Source organism: Quercus robur, chromosome 12 (genome assembly GCF_932294415.1).
Source record: "Quercus robur chromosome 12, dhQueRobu3.1, whole genome shotgun sequence".
NCBI classification, from domain to species: Eukaryota; Viridiplantae; Streptophyta; class Magnoliopsida; order Fagales; family Fagaceae; genus Quercus; species Quercus robur.
The window spans coordinates 11,815,642-11,841,191 of NC_065545.1; the positions used below are offsets into that span (position 1 = coordinate 11,815,642).

Genomic DNA, 25,550 nt, shown 5'->3' on the forward strand with positions numbered 1-25,550 from the left:
TAACAAACATAGCTCCTAGATTGACATTTCAGTTGAGATGCTTAGGTGAGATACAAGTGAAGTCTCATAAGAGTTTGCTTGATTGTTGCTTGAGAGCTGCTTGAGTCAGATGTTAAGCTCACATAAGCGCATAGTCATACTCACTTGAATGAGACAATTGCAATGAGTGAAAATTATATAGGAAAATAAGGGGAAATAGAGTTTTTCAATCCTTAGCAACTAGACAACGTTTTAGAGGGCTTGTATCAACCAAAATGACCTTTTAAGTGTGCATTTTTAAAGGCTAATCTTCATTGTTTATAAATAGTCTTCTCTATTTAACTTTTTAAATAGATTTTATACGTCCTTTAGAGAAATTCATAGAATTCTCCAAGTTTGTTTCTTAAATAATTATGGCCTAGTTGCATCATGAAAACAGTTTTGTAAACTATTTGAACGAGGACAAATATTTTCTTAAAATAACAATACTAATATATTGGACATTCCATTTAAGTTCTTTAACTTTAATTTGTTTTCAATTTAATCATTCCATTTAGTTTCATCAAATCTTATTGTTAGTTTTCTAAACCAAAAAAAAAAAAAAAAAAAATCTTATTGTTAGTTTGAATTTTTTCAAAAATCTTAAAATAACATAATTTTGGTAGTAAAAGTATGGAATGGATGGAAAAATTACATTGAAAACAAATAAAATTTTTTTTATTTTTTATTTTTGGTTTAAATTTTTAAAAAGAGGACTAAAAATTAAAAACAAAGAAAGGCAATGAAAGCGACAAGTAGAATTAAGAAGAAACAAAGAGAGTGGAAGCAGCGAAAAGAATAGCGGAAATAACAAATGAGATTTCCCCACTTGGAATTTGTAAGTTTAAACTGTATCTCCGTCCCGCTCAACCTCACCCTCACCCTCACGCTCCGCTTATATCTAACCACAGCCACACTTCACTCTCTCTCTCTCTCTCTCTGAAGAAGAAGCTTCTTCTATCTCATAAAACACACACACTCTCTCTCTCTCTCTCTGAGTTTCTAGGCCATCACTGAAGGTCTCGGAGGGAGCTCCCAATAACACAGTAAGCTCCGCACTCTTCCACACATTTCTGATTTTTGTTAAATTTTTAATTTTTTTTCGAAGTGCGTAATGAATTTCGTACGCTGGAGCTTCATGTCGTTACATTTTTTTTTCTGGTTTTTGGATCGATGAAGTGTCACTGATTCTATGGAAACTCACTCTCCTCAGTTTCGCTACATAGATCTGTGACCGAGACTCTCTATTTTTCTTTTATTTAAATTAAATTTTTTTTTTTGAAATTTCGTTTTACGCTTTCATCGCATTGTGCGTGCTTGTGATTTTCTAGTGTTGGAGATGATTATGGACAGTTTTTGGGGTTAAGAGTTTAATCACGTCGTGTGTTTGTTCATTTCGTCGTTTTTTACTCTCTCTCTCTGTGATATGAAGGTTTTAGGCTTTCGGTGCGGTAGTAGAGAAAATCTGTAATAAGTTAGGGTTTCGGTGTTGGTTTTAAAATCTCTGTTTGGTTCCGCAGAAATTGTTCTAACCGAAAAAAAAATTTATATATATAATTTTGGGAGCTCGAGGTAAAAGTCTAATGTTTGCTCAGCTAGGCTTCTTTTTCTCTAAAGCAAGTTTTTAGTTGATGGAAGTTTTGTTTTCCTTTATTTTCCTCAGGTTTCTCAGCTCCCAAACAGAGGATTGCAGTAATAGCGAGCTAGAACAAAATGCGTTACTTTTAATTTTTATAGCTTCTTGGTAGGGCCTCTGATTTTACGTTAATAGGCTTTTGTTAATATGATTAAACTGATTTTTATTTTTATTTTTGGAGAAAAACTGAAAAGTATTATTATTATTAATAATTTGGCTTGATATGCACCTCAAAATTATGCTAACTATGACTCTGTGAAACTGTGTGTGTGCTTTGGCCAGGTGCATAAACTGGAAAATCTGCTAACTCTTTTTCATACTGTTTTTAACTCTTAAACTGTTACTACAAAAAGCAGGGTGAAAGTTTGAATTTTTGAAACAAATGTGGACTGTTTTCAGAAACATCACTAGAAATGCAAGCTATTCAATGCTGCATTTGATGCGTATGCTTTTTGATAAACTGTTTTAAGTATGGATGTAGAGGTGGTATTGATATCAATTCTTATCAATAGGTCCTTTGTGGACAATATTCGTTTGCTTATTTTAACAAGTCAGTCTCTCTAAAAAAAAAAATTTGGGGGTAGGGCTGTCTACCAATTACCTTTTCCTGATCTTGCAAAAGTGAGAACTTTGTGCACTGGGTACATCCTTTTATGTTTCATTGAGTTTCTATATTCTTTAAATCTATCAGTCAAATGTTAAGGAAGGGAAATTGAAGCAGTTGTTACAAGGAGAATGAAATGGGCTAAATGGAGAGTGCCTCCTATAGTTTTGTGATAAAATATTTCTATCCAATAAACTTTCCACTATTATACTGTGGAGATGATGACCCATGTTTACAACGGGTCGCGGAACAAATGACCATTTATGTGTATTTTATGTAGATGACTCGTTAAGTCATCTTGAAAGTCATATAACTATTGTAAAGGTTATGTAACTAAAAGTACAAGTGGCTGCTCTTTTGAGTTTCCTTGTAGTGGGTTGGAGGAACTTTCCTCCAAACAATTTTATTCTGAGAGTAATGGGGAAGAAGGATTCACATAGCTGATTTAGGCTGCTGCTCTTCTTTTTTCATTTCTATTTTTGAGGGCACTGCAAAGGCTTTGTCAAGTTGAATTGTTGTGTTGCTTGGGTTGAGAGCATAAATTACATTGCATTTTTACTTGGGGTCAGCTGCTTTTTCCTATTTTCTCACATTGAATTGGTCTTTGAAGTGCAGGTTCAATGAAGAATATTTCACTTTGAAGTCATACATTGCTCTTCTACAAGGCACGCAATTATGAAAAAAGAAAATAAAACTGCTGCCAAAGTTGAAGAGCCTACTGCCCGAATCACACGAGCAAGGGCTAAAGCCTTGGGCTCATCAGGAGGGATATTTCCGTCCTCAAAACCTTCCTTTAAGCAAGATCAGAAGCATGTTCTTTGCTCTCAGTTCAAAAGAGCAGCATCAGATGAGAACAATGCTTCTACAGGTGCCCCTGCTGGCATACAGCATAAGAGAAGGGCAGTGCTTGAGGATGTAACTAATATCTTATGTGAAAATTCACATATTAACATCCATCCAACAAAAATTCAGGTAAGGATTTACCATCGTTTACTTTGTAATCTAATAAGATAATTTATATATAGCAATATTTTATGATTGTATTTGTCTAGTAACTTCCAATTTGTTAAAATTATGTTACCCGCCTGTAAAAATTAGGAGACTGTTGTTTTCTATAGTGATCATATTAGCAAATATATTATCCTATAGGTTTCTACTAGTTGCATAATATATCTATTCCTGCTAAATAATCTGAACCTAGTACCATTAACATTGCTGGATGACAGACTAGCAAGCAGGCAAGAAGAGGTCTCACAAAGAAGAAAATTGAGGTGGTTGCAGATATTTCACCTATGCAAGAAGATGCAAATACAAAGTTAGCTGAAGAATTGTCCAAAATAAGGATGGTGGAATCACAAGAGGTCACATTACCAGTTAAGCTAGAAGAGCAAGAGCCAACAGAGACAAGCATGAGTTCTAGCATAAGAGAATGTGGTTTACCAGATCATATGCCTCTGATACTGGGTTCTTCAAAACCTGCCGGACTCCAAAGTTCTCAAAAGAAAGGTTTGTTCTCTGTTATAAATTTCTCCTCAGGATGTAAAAGTATATGAACATATTATTTTAACTGATCAAATTATACAGACACTAAATTCCTCTATTTAATAACTTATATAAGTTTTGAAGGAAATTTAAATAATGGGTCCAGGAAGTACATTGCTGATGTTTAGGCAATGAAGGAATATCATTTATCAACAATACTGTTTTCCTTTCAGAAGGATATTTCTAGGTTATAGCACTATGTTTCTAATATAATATTACCTGAGTATGATGTTGTTTCTTTTAAATAATGCAGAAGATGTGGTCTGCAAGAAATCAGGAACCTCTAATGGTCCAGACGTTGTGGATATTGATTCAAACTTTAAAGATCCTCAAGACTGTAGCTCATATGCCCCTGATATATATAGTAAATTACGTGTTGCAGAGGTTTGTGCTGCAAATACTATTTAATTCTTGTAATTATCATTTTAAATTCACTTAATGCCAATTCTATTTTCCTTGCTTAACTGTAGAACTCACTACTTGCATGTCTTAGTGTGCATTTGGATTGGCTTATTTGTTGAAAGTGGTAATAGTACAGTTGTACCTTGAAAAAAAGTGAGACTTTAAAAATCTATACATAATGAAATAAGCTAAATAAGCTCCGGAAAAAAGCTAAACCAAACGCACACTCTTCATATCAGCGTATAAAAAGTCTTGAATCATAGCTGCTGCTGCTTTTTCCATCATTGAAAAGTGTCCTCAGTGCTTACGGTAATATGGCACTACATAATCATTAAGATTGCTGAAAATTTTATTATCGATTTGTGGGTGATCTCTTATTTAACAGAGAGGAACACAAGGTTTCCAATATTATTTATATTAGTTTTCTTGTTGACTGCTAATTTTTAAGTTTACTTCTATAAGCAATGCATGTTAAGCTAACTCATAGTAAAAATCTCTCCCTCCTCAGCTCGATTGTAGACCATCAACTAATTACATGGAAAAGGTGCAGCGAGATATCACTCCAAGCATGCGAGGAATTCTGATTGATTGGCTTGTGGAGGTTGGTAACCATCTGAATTGCCCTTCCTTTAACAAACTCATAATACTCTCTTTTTATGAGAGGTCCAAAAGGCTATGCTTAAAAAATGAACCCATGCAACAATCAAATTTCTTTTCTTTTCTACCTGAATATGTGCCACTTTTTGGTGCTAAACTGCTAATATAATATTGATAACGTTACTTTCTTCAATTAATTTTAAAAGAGCAATCTGTCTTCCATCTTTCTTCATTAACTTACATCATGTTTTTCAACCCTCATGTGATTGGTTAGTTATTGATTTATAATTGTCTACTGATGCTGATGTCACATTAGATATATAATTTTCTTCCAACTCATATGGGCAGGAAAAAAGGATCCCCATGGGAGAAAATCTTAAATCTTTATGCTTTTGTTTTTCTGCCCCATGTGAATATTGTTCAGTTTCAGTGTGTGCTCCTCTAATAATGCAATACTAACTTTGATTTTGGCATTCATAATGCAGAATATCTATTCATTTAAATCTACTTCAGGGTCTGGCTTTGTTCTGCTCTTAAGCAGAAAATAATCCAGTGCTATATATTGACAGCAACTTGAAACTCTTGTTATTTATCATGCTCTACATATAATGGTATTTTATTTTGAAGTATTCATCCATACAGAACGTCTAGAATTTTTAGTGTTGAATGTGGGTAATTTCCTAGTTGGGTGTTAAATGGCTTTGTTTGCCTTTGTCTTTGTTGACTTGTGTCTCCTCTTCCAGGTTTCCGAAGAATATGGGCTGGTTCCAGACACACTTTACCTCACAGTGAATCTCATTGATCGGTTTCTTTCTCAAAATTATATGGAAAAAACAAGACTCCAGTTGCTTGGTGTTACTTGCATGCTAATCACCTCGTAAGTTCTAAATCTTGTAATGGTTCCAGTCTAATAAGGTGCAATATTTTTCTAAATTTGAGTTTGCGATTCAAAATGTTTTCTCATTATTAAAATGTTTCCCAGTCAAAACTGTGGTTTGTGTGAGGCTGATAAACATAAGAATGTTTTTGTTTTTGTTTTTGGCAAGTAATTTTGATGATGATGATGCATATTAATTTTCTACAAATGATTTGTTGAATATGGTAAGATTTGAATGATCTAGTCTTCTAAAAAGGTAATGAGACAAGTAGGTGTTAAACTAGGGGATGTCAGTGAAAATGTAGCATGCTACTTTATTGTGAAAACTGTAATTTTATTATTATTACTATCATGAAAATGTTATTTAGGCTAATCGATGAAGTCAGACAGCTTAAAGACATCCCTCCCTGTGATTAGGTGTGCGAGCATGAATGAATTAGTGTAGTCTTTTTCTTTTGTTTTAGCACCATTACATTTTTTTTTTTTTTAATTTTTATAAATTAACTCGTTGTGTTTGAGGTTAATATATGCCAAAAATCTTGAAAGCATTTCATGTTGCTGGTAACACTAGGTATCATGTATTTTTCTATATCATTAGGGCATTCTAAGATTTGCTTCTTTTCTGTTGTGGTTTGAAGTAAGTATGAAGAAATCTCTGCACCAAGAGTGGAGGAATTCTGCTTTATCACAGACAATACCTACACGAGAGGAGAGGTATACTCTTGGCTACTTGACATTTAAGTTTCTGTCATTCATATTTTCTGGTGAGACATTGGCATCTGATCTAGTGCTGCATTCAATCTTAACATTCTGAGTGTTAGTGCTCAGCTTTTGCTACAGTGATCATTATCTTGACAGTGGTCATAATTTCAGAACCTAAGCATATATAATTTGACTGAGAAATAGCATATGACACTGTTCTTAGAGAAATAATGTGGTAGGTTTAGTAGATGGAAATCGTCTTACATAATTTGGTCAATGAAGACCATCCAATAATTAGTATTTTATTTGAGACTTGAGAGTTGAAAGGCACCACAAGATAAGGAAAAGGTCAAATGAGTGTGAGTTATCATATGGAGAAAAGATGAAATGGGCCCATGATTTAGCTAAGGACCAGTCTAAAGTTAGAGCCTAGGGCCACACATCTGACCCCATATAGTTGTGATTAAGGTTATTTTGAGTACAGTCAGTGTAAAAGTAAGCAACCTGCCTATCCTTCAACATTCACCAAGAAAAAACATAATGTACTGTGAGGAGTCAACATTAATATGAGAAGTTGAGAACCTTGTCTCCCTAAAATTTCAGAATTAAGAAAGGAGGGTGAAACTCATTAGCATGTGATGCACTTTCAGGGCAAGCCTCGTGTATGTCTTGTGTCGGTCTTATATATATATATCTCAAGTTTCCAAACCATGTATCACAGCAGAATAACCAATGTGCAGTGTGTAACAATCCCTCATTGTTGACGTTAAATGGCAGGTTTTAAAACTGGAAAGTCATGTTTTAAATTTCTTGCACTTCCAGCTATCTGTTCCCACCACAAAAACATTTCTCAGGTAATGCACTGCCTATGTTTTTGAAAAATGCCATTCAATAGTGAATTCACTAACCTTTCCCCAAATCTTTGGTTTTCAGGAGATTCATTCAAGCAGCACAAGCTTCTTACAAGGTATTCCAAGTGATGGTATTCTTCACCTCTTGTATTGCATTTAGAAAACTAAATTTGCTATTTCTTACTCTGTTGTACAGCTTCCTTCTATCGAACTCGAGCTCTTGGCAAATTATTTAGCAGAACTGACACTTCTCGAATATAGCTTCCTGAAGTTTCTACCTTCCCTCATTGCTGCAGCTGCTGTGTTCCTCGCCAGATGGACACTCAATCAGTCAGACCACCCATGGGTCTGCAATTTTTGTGACTCCCTCATTCCATTTTAAAATTTTTATTCCTTCTAATTAAAAAAAAAAGGCCTAAAAAGTTATTGACTTGCACTTGATGCAGAATCCCACCTTAGAGCATTATACCAGTTACAATGCATCAGAACTGAAAACCACAGTCCTTGCACTGGAAGATTTGCAACTGAACACCAAGGGTTGCTCTCTAAATGCTATACGTGAGAAGTATAAGCAACAGAAGGTAATTTGTTTAGTAGGACCATATGCAAAAGGTTTATGTCTTTCAAATTTTATTTGAATCTTCTTAAGTAATCATTCCAGCTGTTTGCATCTCCAATGCTTTTGAAGGGTACATTAAAATTGTGGTTTTAGGCTCTTTTGAAAATCTTACTGTCTGATTAGCAAAGCCAAGAGAAGGTTTAGGGGTTTTCATTCAGCCTCAGTGAACCAACTCTCATTCAGTCAAAGTGAGCCAACAAAAAATGGAGCATTAGTTTTACATAGTTCTTAATTAGGTGGTAGCTTATAATCAGAAGCTCAGAACAGCTCCAATAACAACACGCTTTTAGATTCTTCAAAATGTAGTTTAAGTATCAATATGAAGCTAAAAAGAAAAAGTTTTGCATTTCCTTTTAATCTGATAAAATTTTATCTCGTGGCAGTTCAAGTGTGTGGCAACTATGACCTCTCCGCAACCAGTTCTTTCATTGTTCCAAAATCATGATAGCTGACTCTTCTACATGAGATGAGCTGAAATATTTATGTGTTGGAAGGGCTCTCTGCGTTCTGATACTACAAGTGTGCTCCAGATCTCAAGTTATTAATTTTATTTTCTAGTAATTTTTTACAATTTTTGTTCTTTATTGTGTCATCTGTTGTAACATCTGATCCTGTTCTGGTGCTTCCAGATCTGTGTCCTTGTAATCTTGTACTGTTAGAGCATGACCCATTAAGGCCGTAAGTTATATGCCATTTGGCTGAATAATTTTCTAAAACCTAGGATTTCTGAGTTGCAAAGTTGCAACGGGAAATGTAACTTATTGAAAATTTGTATCAAAAAAAGAAGAAAGAAAGAAAAGGTAGTTCTTGCAGAAAGGTAGCTCACAATTCATTTGCAGCATTTTCATTGCTTTTAGCACAATCAAGCAATATTTATATAGTATCTAACATTTATTGTTACTATGCTTCTGTTGAATTACATTAGTAGTCATGTTATTATTTTATTTCCATCTTTTTTATCTTTTACACATTCTCATAACTAATTGTAATTTACCAATCATGATACATTAAGGGCAAATTACATTAGACCCATTTGTAGTATGACTCGTTTTAACTTTACCTATAAGTGATTTAAAACTTAACAATTTGTAAAAACATAGGTAAGAAGTCTTTTTGCTTATATTTTTTTATCCCTTTCCTCCAAAAACATAACAAAAATATACAAAGAAACAAGATCAAATACGGAATTCTGTAGAGAAACTAAATAGATAAAGCTGGGCATCAATTTTCATATGTTTCATCCTCTCTCTCAACCTCTCATTGTCTCTCAAGCTCCCATCCCATTGTCTCTCTCTCTCTCAAACTCAGATCTCTAATTTTATTCTCTCATCTCTTCTCTCTATGTGGCATTGAGGAGACCAATCTAGCACCACAGCGAAAACCCAGCTAACTCAGCCTTGAGGAGGTCGATCAGATGAAAACCCAGCAAAACCTAGAGTTGAGGATGCTGATCGGACTACACTTTGTGGGTTTCATTTTTTTTTTTTCTTGCTTTTAGGCTGTGGAATTGATTTGATTTTGGTTTGCTACTGGTGGTTAATCTGATTTTGGTTTGCTAGTGGTGGTTGATCTGATTTTTGGTGGTGTTGTGGCTTATGGCTTGCAATGGTTGTGGATTGTGGGGCGTTCAGTGGTGGTGGAGGATTTTGATGGTGGTTGCATTGGCTATAGGTGGACAAGAGAGAGAGAGGGACAACGACGAGATGATGAGATTTGGGAGTTTTGAATGCAATAAGAAATTGAAGTTGAGATTATGTTGTCTTGTTTGATTTTTGATTTTGTGATTATGATGTTTGGGAAAGAACAATGGGCAAAAAATGTTGAAAGTTTCAAATATGCACTCAAAGATTAATTTTACTGCAAAAGGCCAAAATTGATGAACCAATGAAAGGAGATGGATTTTGTTCAATACCAATAGCTATGTGGTTCAATATCCTTTCCAATTATGTTTTGAATTTTTGTGTCATTTGCTCTTGCAACTGAATTGTAGCTTCGAGTGTTTTTAAAGACATTCATTTCTTTGTTTCTTTCAAATTTTTAAGCATTCTTTCCCACTTCTTTTTCTTCAGCAACATCTCTAAGTATGCCATTTTCTACCATGGCAAGGAGATCTTCCAAACAATAAATTCAACTTCCCACCCCAAGCTCTCTCAAAAAATTCAAACCCTAACCTTTGATTCATGTTATGTTATATTTTGGAGGTAAAAGTTGGTTTTTAACGAAAAAGCCAAAGGGGGGTAACAGAGACCAAACGGGCTAAACATAGATGGGCACAGTGTTAAGTTTTAACCCACGGGTAGGCAAAGTGAAAATAAACTAAACCACTATTGGTTTATTGTAATTTGCCCATACATTTTTAAACCTTTTCTTTTTAGAAGGAACACATTTTTAAACCTAATTAATGTAAATTATAATAAAAAATACATGTAATACAAACAACTAGAGTGAAGATACTATTTATTTATTTGGAAAATGTTAACAAATGCCTTAAGAACATTGATTTAAAATATATTTTTAGAAATTTTTTATGAAAAAAGATAAAATAATTAATTTTTTTGATAGCTTTTTATATGATCTCATGTAAAAGAGCATGAGTTTTTATCATGTAGTACATTCTTTAAAATTCTATTTATTTAAGTTTCCGCCTCAACAAAGTTTGCATTTATATCAAAGTATCAATTCACAAGCTAATGGAGTAAATGCATATTTTAGCTATTGTTGAGGGCCATTTGTGAGAATCCAGGTAGAAAGAAGAAAAACCCAATAACAAGGGCAGCAAAGAATTGACAAGCAGATAGTAAAACCATTAGGCCTAAACGGCAGGAATAATGGATCACAGGCCCATGAAATAAACAAATGGGCCTTGAAGAGGCAAGTGGGCTTTAAAAACCCGGAAAGAGAGAAATAGCATCCCATGGGCAGTGTATAATGTAGAAAAGTGAGAAAGGGCCACCGCAAGTCCAAAGTAATGCAAACTAAGAAAGTAAGGGGTTTATGGCAGGCCCATGAACCCCAAGGATGAGAATAAGGTAATTGGGTCGGAGAAGCTCAATAAAGTTAGTAAAAGCCCATGGGAATGCAGAATTAGCAAAAGGGCCAAGAAAGTTCAAAGAAAGCAAATGGGCCAAGGATGCCCAAGAGAAAAACAAAAGGGACACAGGAGCCCATAAGTAAGAAAAACCAGTGGTCATACCAAGTCATTGGGGGAAAGAGTAAACGGCTAGCCTAAAGAGGCCCAACAGGATTGAGTCATTACAGTAGGAATAACAGAACAATATGGCAGGAAATGAGGGAAATCAAGAAGTGGGCCAAAGAAATATAAGGTCCATCATCAAATAAAACCCAACTTTTAAGAGGAGTGAGAAATCAAGAAGCAACCCACATAAAAGGTCAAAGAAAACGGATGACAGGCTATGCAGGCAAGCCTCTAGACCATGACAGACGAATGGGCAGCAAACAGATTTTGGACACATATGGAAGGAAGGCATGCGCAAGGCCCATGCACCACCAGCCTGTACCCAGCCAATACAGAGCATGATGAGTTCGGGGGTCAGAGATTCAGAGGACATGGTTTGGTGGTGGGAAGAGGGGAAAAATCTATTTTTGAGGTTTCGTCTCAAGCTCTTTCGGGGAGGTGTCCTACTGGGATGACTTACTACCCAAAAGAGGCAAGCTGAGTTAGAACCACTAGGTGCATGCCATGAGGGATAAGGAGAAAGAAAAAACCCAGACCGTAGCAGGATAGGTAGGAATGGCAACGGGTCGGGTTCGGGCCGGGTTTCTTAATGCCCGAACCCGACCCGCGGGTTTGCCCAAAAAACCCGAACCCGCCCCATTTAATAAACGGGTTTTTTTTTGCGCCCCAGACCCGCCCCGTCGGGCTCCACGGGCCCCGCCACCTCAGGCGATTCCATGGCCAAATCAACAAAAAAAATATTGCCTGAATCTTTAAGTCGTGTAGAATAGAAACCATCACAAGAACAATGCAAAACAAAGTAAAAAACACAAAAATTCTGCTCAATACTACAAATCAGAGTCTAGACCATAAATACAGATCAAATCAGAGTCTAATCCTACCTCTATTTTAACCCCTCCAAAAACAGAACCATGAAAAACCCCCCAACAGATCAAAGTTTAAGACCATAAACACAGATCAAATCTTTCATAAAAATAAATATAAAAATACAGAACAGATCAGAGTATAAGCCGACAACTATTTCAACTCCTCCAAAACTCCAAAAATAGAACCACGAAAAACCAACAAAAATCCCTTCTTTTTCCAATCAAGGCGAGGTGAGAGAGGTGGAAGGAAGGAGCGGTGTCTGCGGTGAGATGGAGGAGTGAGCGGCGTGGTGAGGGAGGAGCTAGCGATCTCTGCGGCGAGGTGGATGAGTGAGTAGCTCGGTGAGGTGGAGGAGGGACCGGCGACAGCAAGTGAGAGAGAGAGAGAGAGTGAGGTAGAGGGAGGGGCAGCTGAGAGTGAGGGAGAGAGAGGCGGCTGAGAGGTGAGAAATTAGGGTTAGGAAAATGATTTTTAGAAGTGTAAGAGTAGTATTTATACCTAGGGTTTTTTTTTATTAATAATATTATATATACGGGTCGGGTTCGGGTCAGGTCGGGCCGAGTTTTTACAAAAACCCGAACCCGACCCGGACCCGGTTCGGGTTTTTTTTTTTTAAAACCCAAACCCGACCCTATTCTTTATCGGGCCGGGTTTTACCCTGTCCATTAGGGTCGGGTCGGACCGGGTACCCGCAGGTCGGGCAAAAATTGCCATCCCTAAGGATAGGGTGCCACAGCAGACAAGCAAACAAAATACTCTTCTTTGTCTGGTGATGGGGGGTGGCACCCAGACGAAACAGTGATGGTCGACCAGTACACCCAGACCAGACAAAAGAGGTTTAGAGCTAAAATTGTAAAATCCAATCACGGCAGGCACTATAAAAAGAGGGTCTTGCCGTGAACAGAAAATAGAGGAACAATGGGAACTTTGACTAAGAAATAGGAATTTGAAAAGAGAAACTAAGAAATAGAAAAAGAAACGAGTGGGAAAGAAAGAAAGAAAACAACCAGAAAGAAAACAAAGTGAGAATTTGAACGGCAGACATGCACCGGTAGATTGATTCACTCTCTCCCTCATGAAGTCCTGCTCTCTGTGAAAACCACAAGGAGCCTCTGTGCATAAACCACTCAGGTCTGTTTCCCTCAGGGTAGTTAATCTCCACGACAGGATTTTTCCTGAGAGATTAATTGCGTTGAGAAGGAACGTTCTTTCCTCTCTGGCTTTGCTCATGCGGACCGAACTTTAGTTGATTTCCTAACATTCTGATTAACCCATACATATTAATACTTGTTCACTTCTATTCTATTCTTTCCCTTCCATAAAAATGATTAATATTGCTACTGTAATTGTGTTCAAGGGCTGTTTGGTCATTTTCCACTTAGTGGCCAAATATTTTATTTATTTTATTATTATTATGTCTGTCTGCCACAACCTGTCTGAAACAGTTCTGCCTGCCGTAAGCACGTTCCTGGCAAATCTGACCTAGTTTGCGCACAAGCCAGACCAACTTGAGTTGCAGCTGGACCGGTTCCAACTCTCTTATCCAGAAAACTTGGGCCTAGTGTCGCATGAAGCAGCCCAACACCACTAGCACAGCCCACCACCTTACAGCTATCTATAATTGTGCATTAATTATTTATATTAAATAAATTTATATGATTATTTTTTATAAACTCTATATAAGAAACAAATTTTATTTTGAATAATAACTGTAGATTTGGTATTAGGAAAAAAAAATAGATTTAGGATATGACATTTTTCCTCATGTTTCATTGTTTCGACAACAATTAACATTTAAAATTAAATATTTGTTCTTATAAAAAAAATTAAATATTTATGAATTTACTAAAATTAATCTTAATCATTTAAATTTCCTAACTCCTTTCATTTACATATAATATATATAACTTATTGAAACAGATCCTGTTAGTAAGGCTATGAAATTAATGGTTTGCTCACTAATAGCAACCGGTGGTAAAATAGACATGACCCAAAAACAAGAGTCCTTCTTTTCTTTTTCAAAGATGGCTGGCGCCTCGTTTTTATCATAGCCATCAGTCCATCACAATATAGAATTGCAATGCTTTGTTTAATAATTCGTGGCAATGAATATTTTTTGATGAGTAAAAAATAATTTAACGTGGCAATGAATATTCCGAGTTACGGTGTATGTATACTTGCTATTATTGCCCTCTCAACAGTAATGTATTCATTATCTTGTTTGTTTGGAGTGAAAGGCGAGAGGATGGAATCATAGCAAAAAGAAAAGAATGAGAAAAATGTAATTTCGCATTGGTTGGAAAGAAAAGTGGGTGTATAGACTTTTCCATCTACGCTCACCATTTTTTTTCTCTCCAATTTAGAGAGAGAGAGGAGAGCAAATGACATTAAAAAGAGAAGTACAAATCTACCTCCACCTTTTTCATTCTTCTACTTTTAATAATAAGTGTATAATAACAATTTACTTTTTATACTTCCACTTTTCCATCCTTCTTCCCACCAAACACATATATGATGAAAAACACATTTTCTATCTTTCCAATTTTTCATTCTCCCAACCAAACAAGTAGCTTCAAGGACCTCTTAAATGGAATATGCGTTTTAAATATACTTCTGGCAATTATGTAAAAGGTTAAAAACCAGGGATTAAATTAAAAGCACTCCAGTTCCTCAAAAATTAAAAAATTTAAAAGCACTCCAGTCAGCAGTGGATATAAAATATAGAAGTCTTGTACTAATGCACCTCTCTCCCTGTGTAATTCTATACACCATCCTACTATCACTCCAGAAATCTTTCAGAATTTAAATTGACTATCATCAAGAAAAGCTAATTTCCTAATAACTAAGAGCTATAATTTGGTCCACTAGTGAAGAAGCAAAGATCACCAACATTTATCATACATTCACATACATGGCACAAGACCGCACGCATGGGGTGCACATACAAAGACACAGATGAGAGTAAAAATCAATTAGCCATTAGCTGGTACAGAAAATTTTATGATCCTTGGCTTGGCCCTTCCCATTACTTCTTCAAGGAAGCAATTAGCATTTCCACACAGTAGTAATGGAAGACAAAGGATCATAATAAAATTACAACAGGCTGTAAGGGCAATCAAAAAATAATTTCCCAGTCCAAAACAACAGCCGTTTTTAAGTACATTTCTTCTGGTTTCCCACCACCGTAAAAAAAGAGGAAAAGAGAAGATAGGAAAGCTTAAGATAACTACAGATTAGTAATGGCACTTAGCAGGTGATTGAGGTTGCTAGAGGAGTTACCAGAACAGCAGTATTTCCAGTTATTGGCTGGAGACTGGCTGCATTCTCTAATCGCTCCCATGCTTCCTTCCGCTTCTCAGCTGCCAAGCTTAGCTTTGCTTCCTCTTCTTCAAAGCGAGCATGACAAGACTGGAAAAGAACCTCATCCATCTCCATGAACATCTTTCTAACATTTAAACTTAAGTTGAGCACTGCTGGGTTCCAGTGGCTCTGGGCATTTCTCTCGAATGCTGGAAATACGATGGGAAGAATCACCTGACGGTTATGTGCTATCAAGTTGACAATGTTGTCATTGTTCCAAAAGAAAAGGGCCCTTTCAGCAACCTGAAACAATAATTGGCAGCAGAAGTAGTGATTTCTTTCCTTCCAAATGAGAAGACAAATTTTAGGCATCACAAAAGCTGCTAGAGGAACATTTTTTTTTCTTGTAGGGAAAGAGAAGAAAAAGAAGGGGGGGGGGGCACGGATTATAGGGGGGACAGTAACTCAATGAGGCAACAAAAGGAAGAATGAAACCCTAAAATTAGAATCACATCTCCATTTAAGTCCACGACAAAATTCTATCAAGAGAGTGGCCTTAGCCAAAAAAGTTAGATCATTATTAGGTCATACCCAATGCACAAAACTCTCACTTTTGCAAGGTTTGGGGAAGTCATGGTAAGCAGCCTTAACCCCAATTTACTGGAGAGGTTGATTCCTGTTCCTGGACTTGAACCCGTGACCAGCCGCTTTTGGTGGAAGGCAATTGTCAATTGTTTCAAGGATTTTAAATTATTAACGTACTTTAAAATCCTTGAAACAGTTGTAGCCAAGAAGCAGAGGAATCACAACTAACTCCAACAAATTGGACTAATCACATAAAACTTTTTGGGATTCGCAGTCCTTTGAGCCAACAAAATAAACACCAATTTCTGCTCCAGTAATGCAATCGAATCAATGTGCCTAAGTAAGAACAGATAATCCTCAATTATCTCTCAAAACTCCCTCAAGACGTGAAGAATTAGATATAATCAAAGTATTACTTCATTCCGTAACATCTAATATGTAAGCCAGAAGAGGGGAGCAGGGGAAGCAAGAGAGGGGTCCAATTATGAAGTCCGTTTCTAAATATGTAAGACCACGCCTCTTTTCAATCAGATAAGATTTTAAGAAAGGAAAAAAACCTTCAATACTTGACATTAAAACTCAGAAAAAACCAGCACAAATTGAAGTATTTGCTTATAACATCTATTCACATAAATTTCATTTAGAGTTGTCTGCCTCCTCAAGATGAAGTAAATTGTGGCCAAAACTAAGTATTTTCGCACTGAAAAAGAAAAACCCACTAAGGCTCTCAAAAATGATTAAATCTAGAAAACTGGTTTTTTAATGAACAGTTTCCATCTACAAGTCATTGGTATGTGGTGTTCCTTTTCTCGTCACTTACAGTTAAGAAGAAAACCCTGTCAAAAATATTGGATAGTATTACAAAGGATTACCTTGATTTGGACTCTATCTCTTCGTATTGCTAGTGATAAACTAAAAATATCTTTATGAGATTACAATGTCATTATTTCTCTCCCCTCAAATTTGTAATGCCAGGAAACACACCTCTTTTCAATCCATTTCCTTATGAGATTTCAAATGTGCTCTATTTCCAACATTCAATCAAAACTATTGATTTGTGTATCCTTTTCATTGATTGCATTGATAATTGGAGCAGTGATCTCTCTAAGTTCATTGTTTGTGCCTAGAGTTACATCAATGGGGCTACTAATTGCTATGTGCCTGGTGCCAATGAGATTAGAAACATACAAACATGGTTCAGTGTTAATTTTTACTTATTACATCAGTAACACATTATACTAATTTGAAAATTGAAATGTAGAACAAATTATGCAAATCCATAAGATATAATAAATAGACCAATAATGTGCATCAACTGGTAGAATCTCACGTACCTGAAAGTGGAAGCTGTTAATACAACATCCAATCCGCAAAAACAACGGCACCATAATCTTTTGGAACTCCACCATGTTAATGGCATCCAAAATCTCTTCAATCTCGCCCAAAAACATCATCTCCTTCTGACTATTAGTAACAGGCCAGAATTTCAACAACCCCCGGATGACCGTACTAGTCAATTTCGGCTCTTTCTCTATGAACTGAGTAACACAATACGACAATTGATGAAAGTAAACCCCAACAGACTTAGGCTTATGCAAAGGTACCAAAACCCTCCACAAGAAAATCTTATGCTCCTCTTTCAAAGGCAATGCAAACCCACTAATTACACTCCCATACACCTCCAATAACTCCGCAATCCCGTTGTGTCTTTCGGATTCAGACACAAACCTATAGAATATATTATTAATTGACTTACGAATAAATGGCCTATGAACCATGAATTTCCCATATGCCCTATGTAAAATAGTTTTCAGACAATCTCGTTCTCTAGGATCCTCGGAATCAAACAAATCAAGCAACCTTAATATAAAGGAATGATCTATGTACTTCTTAGCTACCTTAGCGTCCACGCAAGATGAAGTAATGAACTTGAGAAGTAAATCATATACCAAATTCAAATGCGGCCACGCTGGGTCGAACATCGGATCGCCGTCGCACTCGTTGTTGTCAGAATCGCCTCCGCCGTCGCCACCGCCGCCGCTACAATTCGACCGGTAACTCGGCGGAAAAACTCGGAAAAGATTCGCTGCGCACATTCTACACAGAGCGAGGATTGCCGGTTCGGTGAATCGGATAGAACATGAACCGGACGAGCCCGAAGACGAGGCTACGAAGTCGACGAGCTCGATTAGGGTTCGCCTTTTGACGTCCTTTTCGACCGAGTTCTTCGACGAGTCGGTGAAATCGAAGGTGACGCAGCAGAGACTCACTTTGCTGACGAACAGGTTCATCTTCTCGGAGTTCGGTACGTCCTTGAAGGGAACCAACGGCTCGATTCCGGCCACCACGCTCGCCGGAAACACCGCCGTGCGCTTTCCTCCTCCTCCTCCGCCGTTGGATTGCGATTGCGATGTTGCGCGCGGCGAGTTGGAGTAGCGAGTTGACTCGGCCGACGAGTCGTTGCTCGATTTCGATGACTTCCGAGGCAGTTTGCTCCATATTTGCTTCAACATTGTAATATTTTTTGATCAAAATCAAATACTTTTTTTTTTTTTTTTGGGTTTTGATTTTGGTGAATTTAGAGAAACAAAAAACAAACCCTAGATCTAATCTAGGTCATGAAAAATTTGGAGGGAAAATTGGAAAAGAGAGAAGAAAGAAGTAGTGGAAAACAAAAGAGGAAATTTTGGAGATCGCATTGGAATGAATGAATCTGAATCTAAAAGCAAATATAGCAGATACTAAATTGAAATGATATATAGTGGGAGGAAGCCATTAATAATTGAAGTCTCTAAAATAAATATATATTTAGAAACAGAAACAATGGATTGTGTTTATATATAATTAGAGAAAGAGAGAGATGAAGATCTAATAAGAAGGAAGAAACAGAGATAATGTGGATATATTGGTAATCAAGGTTTGTGTGAGTTTTTCAAGTTAGAGTTTCATTTCCATGATAAGAGAATCTAGCAAGATTTGGAGCTTTTTTCTTTCTTTTTCTTTTTTTCTTGGTTGATGGGAAAACTGTGGTATTTTCAAAAAATTGCAGACTTTATGAAAAAATATATATAAAAAAAAAACATATTTTTCCCATAAGACTTGGGTCAAGTACTTCTGTATATGTTTCTTAAAATAAAAATAAAAATAAACTTCTGTACATGATTTAAATAGGGTGTGCGTTTCCACAATCCAACATGTCTTGTGAAAATTTTCATGAGATACAAACCCTAGATACGTGTTTTATATTTCAATAGGCTCCTTAGGATATAGATTCATGTTAAATAATTTGTCACATGTTTACATTTTAACGGATCAATTGATTACATTCTAATTAATTCTTATTTTTTATAATTAAGGTAGTTTATATATTATATATTAATTATTAATAGGTAAAGCTTTATTATTTATTATTTAAGAAATTTATAAATTTAAAATCCTATTTTACTATATCATTATTTTAAAAAATAATAATTTTACACCGACTAAGATTCTATTGTCTGAATTAGTTGGGTTTTTATTTTTATTTTTTCCATCGGTTGATGGGAAATTTGTGGTTGTTTTAAAAATGTGTATAAGTAATATCCTTCTCAGTACGGAGAAAAATAATAATTTAAGGATAGAAGAAAAAGATATTAGTAGCAAGTCAATCGTCAATGTTTTCTGTTTGTTTTTTTGTGAATGTGAATTTTTTTTTGAGAAGATAATGTGTGAATTATTTTAACTCATTGTTTACTTTTTTCTCTTTTTATAGGAACTGGGAAGTGACAACCTAGCGATTAGTATGATGACTTTGGTTGGGTTTGTGTGGTCTTCGAGGCTACTTTGCATAAATTAATTAAAATTCGCATATAGGAGGAAGAAAATTCATAATAAATATATATATATATATATATTATTATATATGTGATATGATATGGAATGAAATAAAATAGTAACTATAAAAAGTAGTACAATAAAGTATTATTTTTAATATTTAAAGAAGCGATATATATACAATATTTTCATAATTTGAATTCACAATTTAAATTATTTTTTTATCCATTCATAATAACCAATAACAACTTGTTATTTAAAATTTATTGTGAAAATGTTGTGGATATAATATTTCTCTAATTTTTATCTTCACATGCATTGTGCATGAGTGTTTAGAGATTTTTTTTTTTAATTTTTAATTTAAGGTTTATGCATTTTTTTAAGTGAGATGATCTCATTAAAACTAGTCTAAAAAATAAACTTATTTAGAGCATCAAAGTGTGGGTAGAAAATAAACTTTTTTTTTCTTTCTCAAAAAAAAAAAATCTAGTATTACTAACAAAAACATTTAATATTCAAATCTCCTTATCCTATTATAACTATTGAATTATATATATATATATATATACAGAGAGAGAATTGTATCCAACTCTAATGAATAATAAACAAACCATATTATTTAAGGGTTAAATTTGTTACACACAAACTATTTAAGCAATTAAAATCACTCATTATTATCTAATATTTCTTCCCTCTACACTTAGCAATCAATCTCAAGCCATTCATCCCATAAATAAAACCCACCATATATACAAAACAATATTCACAACCTTTAAACAGAAAAATCCCACAAATTAGATGGTCCTCAACTTTACCAAAGAGTGATCATACAACAAATCAACATGAGACCAAAACCATCGTCATTAACAACCTCCAAAGTCTCATTTTTGCATAATTTTGGTTCCAACGGTTTAAAAGTCAGAAGAGCCAAAAAAAACCATTATCAAATATAAAAATCACCGACTTCACAAACGGACATCCAAAGGTTTTATGGGATTCTTTGTTACAGAAAGTTGAGAGATAATAAAAATAGTTCTCAAAAGGGCCAATGATTTCTGGTACCTTTTTTTTTCTTTCTCATCTTCTTTAAAGCAGTCAATGGTTTTTGAATCTGCTTTCTTTGTCTTTGTTGGATTTTAAATTTTTAATTGAGTGATAAAACTACAAATACTGAGAGGAAGAGATTATTTTTCTATCAGATTAAGGGTGTATAGACATAGAGAATCACATATGAAAAAAAGGCAATTAGGGTATTCAGTTCTCCATCTTATATTAATATCTCTTTGTTGGTCTGCAAAGATAAATTCATGTTGGAATCTTGATAAAATATCACAAATAAGAAATTAATGAATAGAACATAAAAGAGCTTGAGCTGAGATTCTCAAAAAAAAAAAAAAAAAAGAGCTTGAGCTGAAGATTTCAGTTAGCCATTAAATTTTATGAAGCGGTAGGAGTGCTTTTTATTTTTAGATAATAATGTATGAACTTTTTGTTAATTTTAAAATTGAGAATCGGCTTGGATCGAATGCATAAAAGCTCTAGTTCCAATGAGATGTTGACACGTGTCAAAAATTTGTTATGTGTCAACATCCCAATGGGTCCAGTGCACAGAGTATTGGACCCAATCCTAACCCTTAAAATTGGTAAAGTACGTACTATTTCGTCTTTGTTTGTTGTCTCTCTCTTTTAGTTGAACAATTGATCACTCAAAAAGTTCTTACATTTCTTTTTCATGTTCACTTCTTTTTCATGTTCACCTCTTTTTTAAGGTGGTTGTGCCATTACTTACTTTGAGTTGTTTTATTGTGTGAAGCTGCATTTATTGAGAGTTATTAATGGTTTGTAATTGTAGACGAATGATCTAAGCATTGTGTGTTATTAGCTCAATCAACGTTTAACATATGAGCATCATTTGTTCATTGCCCATATGACTAGTGGACTATTTACTTGAAATCTTCACATGGTTCTTTAGGCCCCAACTATGTATTACGCACTTAGTCTAGTGTGTTGGGTAGAGTCGACTATGCTCTCAAGAACATATCCTACACTACTTAGCCTACCTCTATCAGTGGCAACGCTCGTTCTTACATTTAGGGTGAATTTGGGTTTAAATCCCTCCTTCTCCACTTGTTTTAAGGGAGGAGAGAGAGAGAGATAACCCTTTTATTATACTTATGGTGCAAGGGGAGAGTACCCACTTGTCACAACCACATATTCTAATATTCAATTTTATATTGTACTATTATTATGCTCACGTGATATATGGTTTAATATCACTCGTAAACTAAATTAAATATTTCAATAATATTTATTAAAAAAACATATTTCAATAATATAATGAAATGAATAAAAAAATTAGTGACTAAATTATAGGTTTTAATTTTGACTTTTTTTTTTTCCAAATTAGTCATTTACCTTGTGTTTAGAAGTCTTGAGGGAAAGGAAAGTAAAAGAGAATAAGGGGAAGCAGAGGAGAGGGGATGAGAGGGAACAAAAATGTTAACCCATTCCCATTGTTTGGATGTTTTAAGTGGGAGATATGGAGATGGGAAATCACATAGATATCTCAATTAATATTTATAGATACCAAAGAGATTCACACTTCAAACAAAAAAAAAAAAAACAATTGCAACTTTATTCATGAAATATCATTTTGTACGATGGGAAGGATAAATGAAAGATGTAGGGCTCTTGGGCCCAGAAGTTCATTATTTATCTATATATTGGGCCTGTGGCCTAAGCCGAGAACAAGGATCTGCCTGAGGAGGAGAAGTCTTCGTCAGAGGAGATTGCGTCGATAAATAAAAGGTGGGGTTTGGTCATAATAGCTTCGGAGAGTGTGCCGAGGATGAAAACTTCCTTGGCCAGACTTGGCCAAGGTCCTAGAAGATGGCTTGACACCAAGGATGACAACTCCGGAAATTCAGTTGGGGTGGACAAGCATTGCAGAGATAGAAGATAAGGAAGAGCCCCAAAATATCTGGGGAGAAAGCTACTACCTCCGCATTAAATTCACTGCAGCTAACTCTCTGGCTGCATTAATCTGCCTGAGGAGGAGAAGTCTTCGTCAGAGGAGATTGCGTCGATAAATAAAAGGTGGGGTTTGGTCATAATAGCTTCGGAGAGTGTGCCGAGGATGAAAACTTCCTCGGCCAGACTTGGCCGAGGTCCTGGAAGATGGCTTAACAGCAAGGATGACAACTTCGGAAATTTAGTTGGGGTGGACAAGCATTGCAGAGATATAAGATAAGGAAGAGCCCCAAAATATTTGGGGAGAAAGTTACTACCTTCGCATTAAATTCACTGCAGCTAACTCTCTGACTGCATTAATGTAAAAGTGATACATGAGCAGTGTATTTCAACCTTACAGCTACTACATAAGGACTTATGGAAAGTGCTGATGGGACAAATATCAGCCCTAACCATCTAGCATACAGGTAGAAGGTGGAGATGAAAATGAGGGAGATTATAAAAGGAGGAAACAAGATTTGGGGGATTGGGAAAAAAGGGGAAGAGAAAGACAGAAACAATATAGCATTCCAGAATCAAACTTGTAATTGGACTAGTGAGTAATATAAAAGAACAGACCTCCTCGGACTTTGCCGAGGAAGATATTTTCAACACAACCCTTTTTCTTTTCATTCTCTTATCATCTGAATCCTTCCCAGCGTTCGTTTGATTAAGTAAAGCTCAATTTTTCAACCCACACTTTACAAATTCATTGTTTTTGGGCTTTTTGGACCTAAGTCCATCCACATAGTGGGCTGGGAACTCAAATCTGGTCCTTACAAAGGATATTCTTTTAATTGTGATAAGAAGAACGAGTGATTAATAACTTAATATAACATAATTGAACACATACCCATTGGGTTTAACCCTTTTAAGCTAAAATGTGTCTCTATATATATATATATTATATTAATTATTTAAGGAAGCTCAGCCAAAGTTTAAGCAACTGGATTACGAGACTTTGAAACATGACAACAATTGAGTTGACTAAAAGATTGAACGAAAAGTTTTATTTCCTTAACCTGAAAATCCACCTTAGTGGCACATTGCTTGGTTGGGACAACAAATCCATATTAGAACAATCCATCACCACATAATGAAACCCAAACCTATAACAAAATTGAATAGCATATTTAGCACAAAACCAAAGTCGACCGTAGGCCTTGGCGGCCTAAGGGCCCCAAATGTGGTGGCCAATCAGTGGTTTTTTTTAATAAAAAAAAAATAATAATAATTGTGAGTTGTTCCTCCACTTTTAAGACAACTCACAACCATTGCACACCATTGATGCAATGATCATTCCACAAATATAAGTATTTGTGAGGTGTAGGGGCTAAGGGTTAAGGTTCAAGTTTTTAGGAGGAAACTTCACACACATATACATTTAAATTAAGCTATAGTAGAATTTCTATCTTGTAAAAAAAAATGACAACCCCCCCAAAAATGAAAAAGAAAAAAAGAATGACGCAAATATGCTACTAAATTACGTCTTATGCATTGTTGTGTCACAAATCATAATAAATAATTCAAATATTCATTTATTATTTTGTTAAAGTGTTACCAATCACGTTTCTTTTCGCATCATTTTGTAAGCTTTTTATAGTAAAATTTGTATTAAATTTATCATTTTCCATTTACTTAATTTGGATGCTAGGTATATATATATTCACCATTAAGAAAATGAAAAATGCTAAAACTACTACAAATTTTACAATCTGACGTGGCAAGAATAGACCGGTGCTACTAAAATAGCATAATAAATGAATGTTTGACTAATTTTTTCTTGATTAGTGACATGTCAATTTGTAAACATAATACATAACATTAACTATATTGAATCATTGATAGTTAATAAACTAAAAATTATTTAAATGATATTTAAAAGCCTATTTCAAAAGTTTGACTAAGGCCTTAAATTCCTAGTATAGTTAGCCTGCACAAACTATATTAGGAACCTTCCATCTTTGTTCTACATGTTGGCTATGTTGAGTACAATTAATTTATTTTTGTAATTAAGTAAATAAGAGTTACATACAATTATATAAACAAGAACAAAAACAGATCCAATAAGCAAGAACAATAAATAGATTTTGAAAATAATAAAAAATATGTAAAATACATTTAGCATTCAGATTTACGTGCTTCTTAAAATTAATGTGCCAATTATAACGGGCGAAATTTGTCTAAAGGGGATTATGTAAAACACAAGCATTGATCAAAATTTACATAAATCATTTTTTATGCATCTGATATGTGACTCATCTTATTATTTTACAGATTTCTTCGTTTTAAACTCGTGCATTACAACTCATATTAACTCTTGGGGCATGTTTGGTAGACTATAACGATAATTACATAAGAATAGGAATTGATATTACAAGAAATACAAAATGATGTAATGTAATGCTTATTACTATTCATTTGTTTGGTAACAACACAATAATAGAACGTTGAAGATAATGGAATGAAAGCATTTTAAATCAAACTTAAGATATATTTTAAGAAATATCTTACTCATATAATTATATTTCCTAAAAAATAACATTTTTTCAATTTGAAAGAGAGATTAGTTATTTCCTATTTTCATAATTGTTATGTGCATATAGAAAGTTTGTTTATTTAGAAATATATTAATTGTAGAAATTAAAACACCTGCTAAGGAATAGCTATTACATCACTTTAGGCCTCGTTTTCGAGGAGGGAATGAAATGGAATGAAAAGAATAATTTTAGAATATTCTTCCATTTCCTTGTTTGGGAGTTTTAATGGAGGGAATGGAAAGCTCATTCCCTTATTTGGGAGTTTAACTAGGAGGGAATAGAATGGGTAGGAGGGAACACTCATTCCTCTCTATTTCCTTAAAAACTCGAACTTTCATTCCCCCCAAAATTGGGAGGAATAGGAGGGAATGAACTTAAATTTAATGACTGAT

General features: G+C 35.0%; 2 protein-coding genes across 5 annotated transcripts; one reads left to right on the forward strand and one right to left on the reverse strand.

Annotated features, from left to right (window-relative positions):
* The first annotated feature begins 865 nt into the window (after window positions 1-865).
* On the forward strand, window positions 866-8,664 carry LOC126710485 (cyclin-A2-2-like). Of its 3 annotated transcripts, XM_050410959.1 has the most exons (13): window positions 866-1,064; window positions 1,682-1,762; window positions 2,874-3,230; window positions 3,485-3,764; window positions 4,054-4,184; window positions 4,711-4,803; window positions 5,543-5,676; window positions 6,315-6,390; window positions 7,156-7,232; window positions 7,312-7,345; window positions 7,426-7,575; window positions 7,676-7,810; window positions 8,232-8,664. In XM_050410959.1, exons 3-13 carry the CDS (start codon window positions 2,934-2,936, stop codon window positions 8,298-8,300), a joined length of 1,476 nt encoding a protein of 491 aa, XP_050266916.1. In that variant the 5' UTR covers window positions 866-1,064; window positions 1,682-1,762; window positions 2,874-2,933; the 3' UTR covers window positions 8,301-8,664. The 3 variants fall into 3 exon arrangements, with proteins under 3 accessions (XP_050266916.1, XP_050266917.1, XP_050266915.1); XM_050410960.1 differs by lacking the exon at window positions 1,682-1,762 and having other exon boundaries at window positions 2,869-3,230; XM_050410958.1 differs by lacking the exon at window positions 1,682-1,762 and having other exon boundaries at window positions 867-1,064.
* Window positions 8,665-14,867: 6,203 nt separating this feature from the next.
* Window positions 14,868-18,812, reverse strand: LOC126710483 (serine/threonine protein phosphatase 2A 57 kDa regulatory subunit B' kappa isoform). 2 transcript variants are annotated; one of them, XR_007649674.1, is made up of 3 exons: window positions 17,131-18,812; window positions 15,803-16,132; window positions 15,290-15,514 (listed from the first exon to the last, which is right to left on the reverse strand). XR_007649674.1 is itself a non-coding variant. In XM_050410957.1 (2 exons), the coding sequence occupies exons 1-2, from the start codon at window positions 18,307-18,309 to the stop codon at window positions 15,158-15,160; spliced, it is 1,536 nt and encodes a 511-aa protein (XP_050266914.1). In that variant the 5' UTR covers window positions 18,310-18,805; the 3' UTR covers window positions 14,868-15,157. The 2 variants fall into 2 exon arrangements, 1 of the variants encoding a protein (XP_050266914.1); XM_050410957.1 differs by lacking the exon at window positions 15,803-16,132 and having other exon boundaries at window positions 14,868-15,514; window positions 17,131-18,805.
* Between the last annotated feature and the right edge of the window lie 6,738 nt (window positions 18,813-25,550).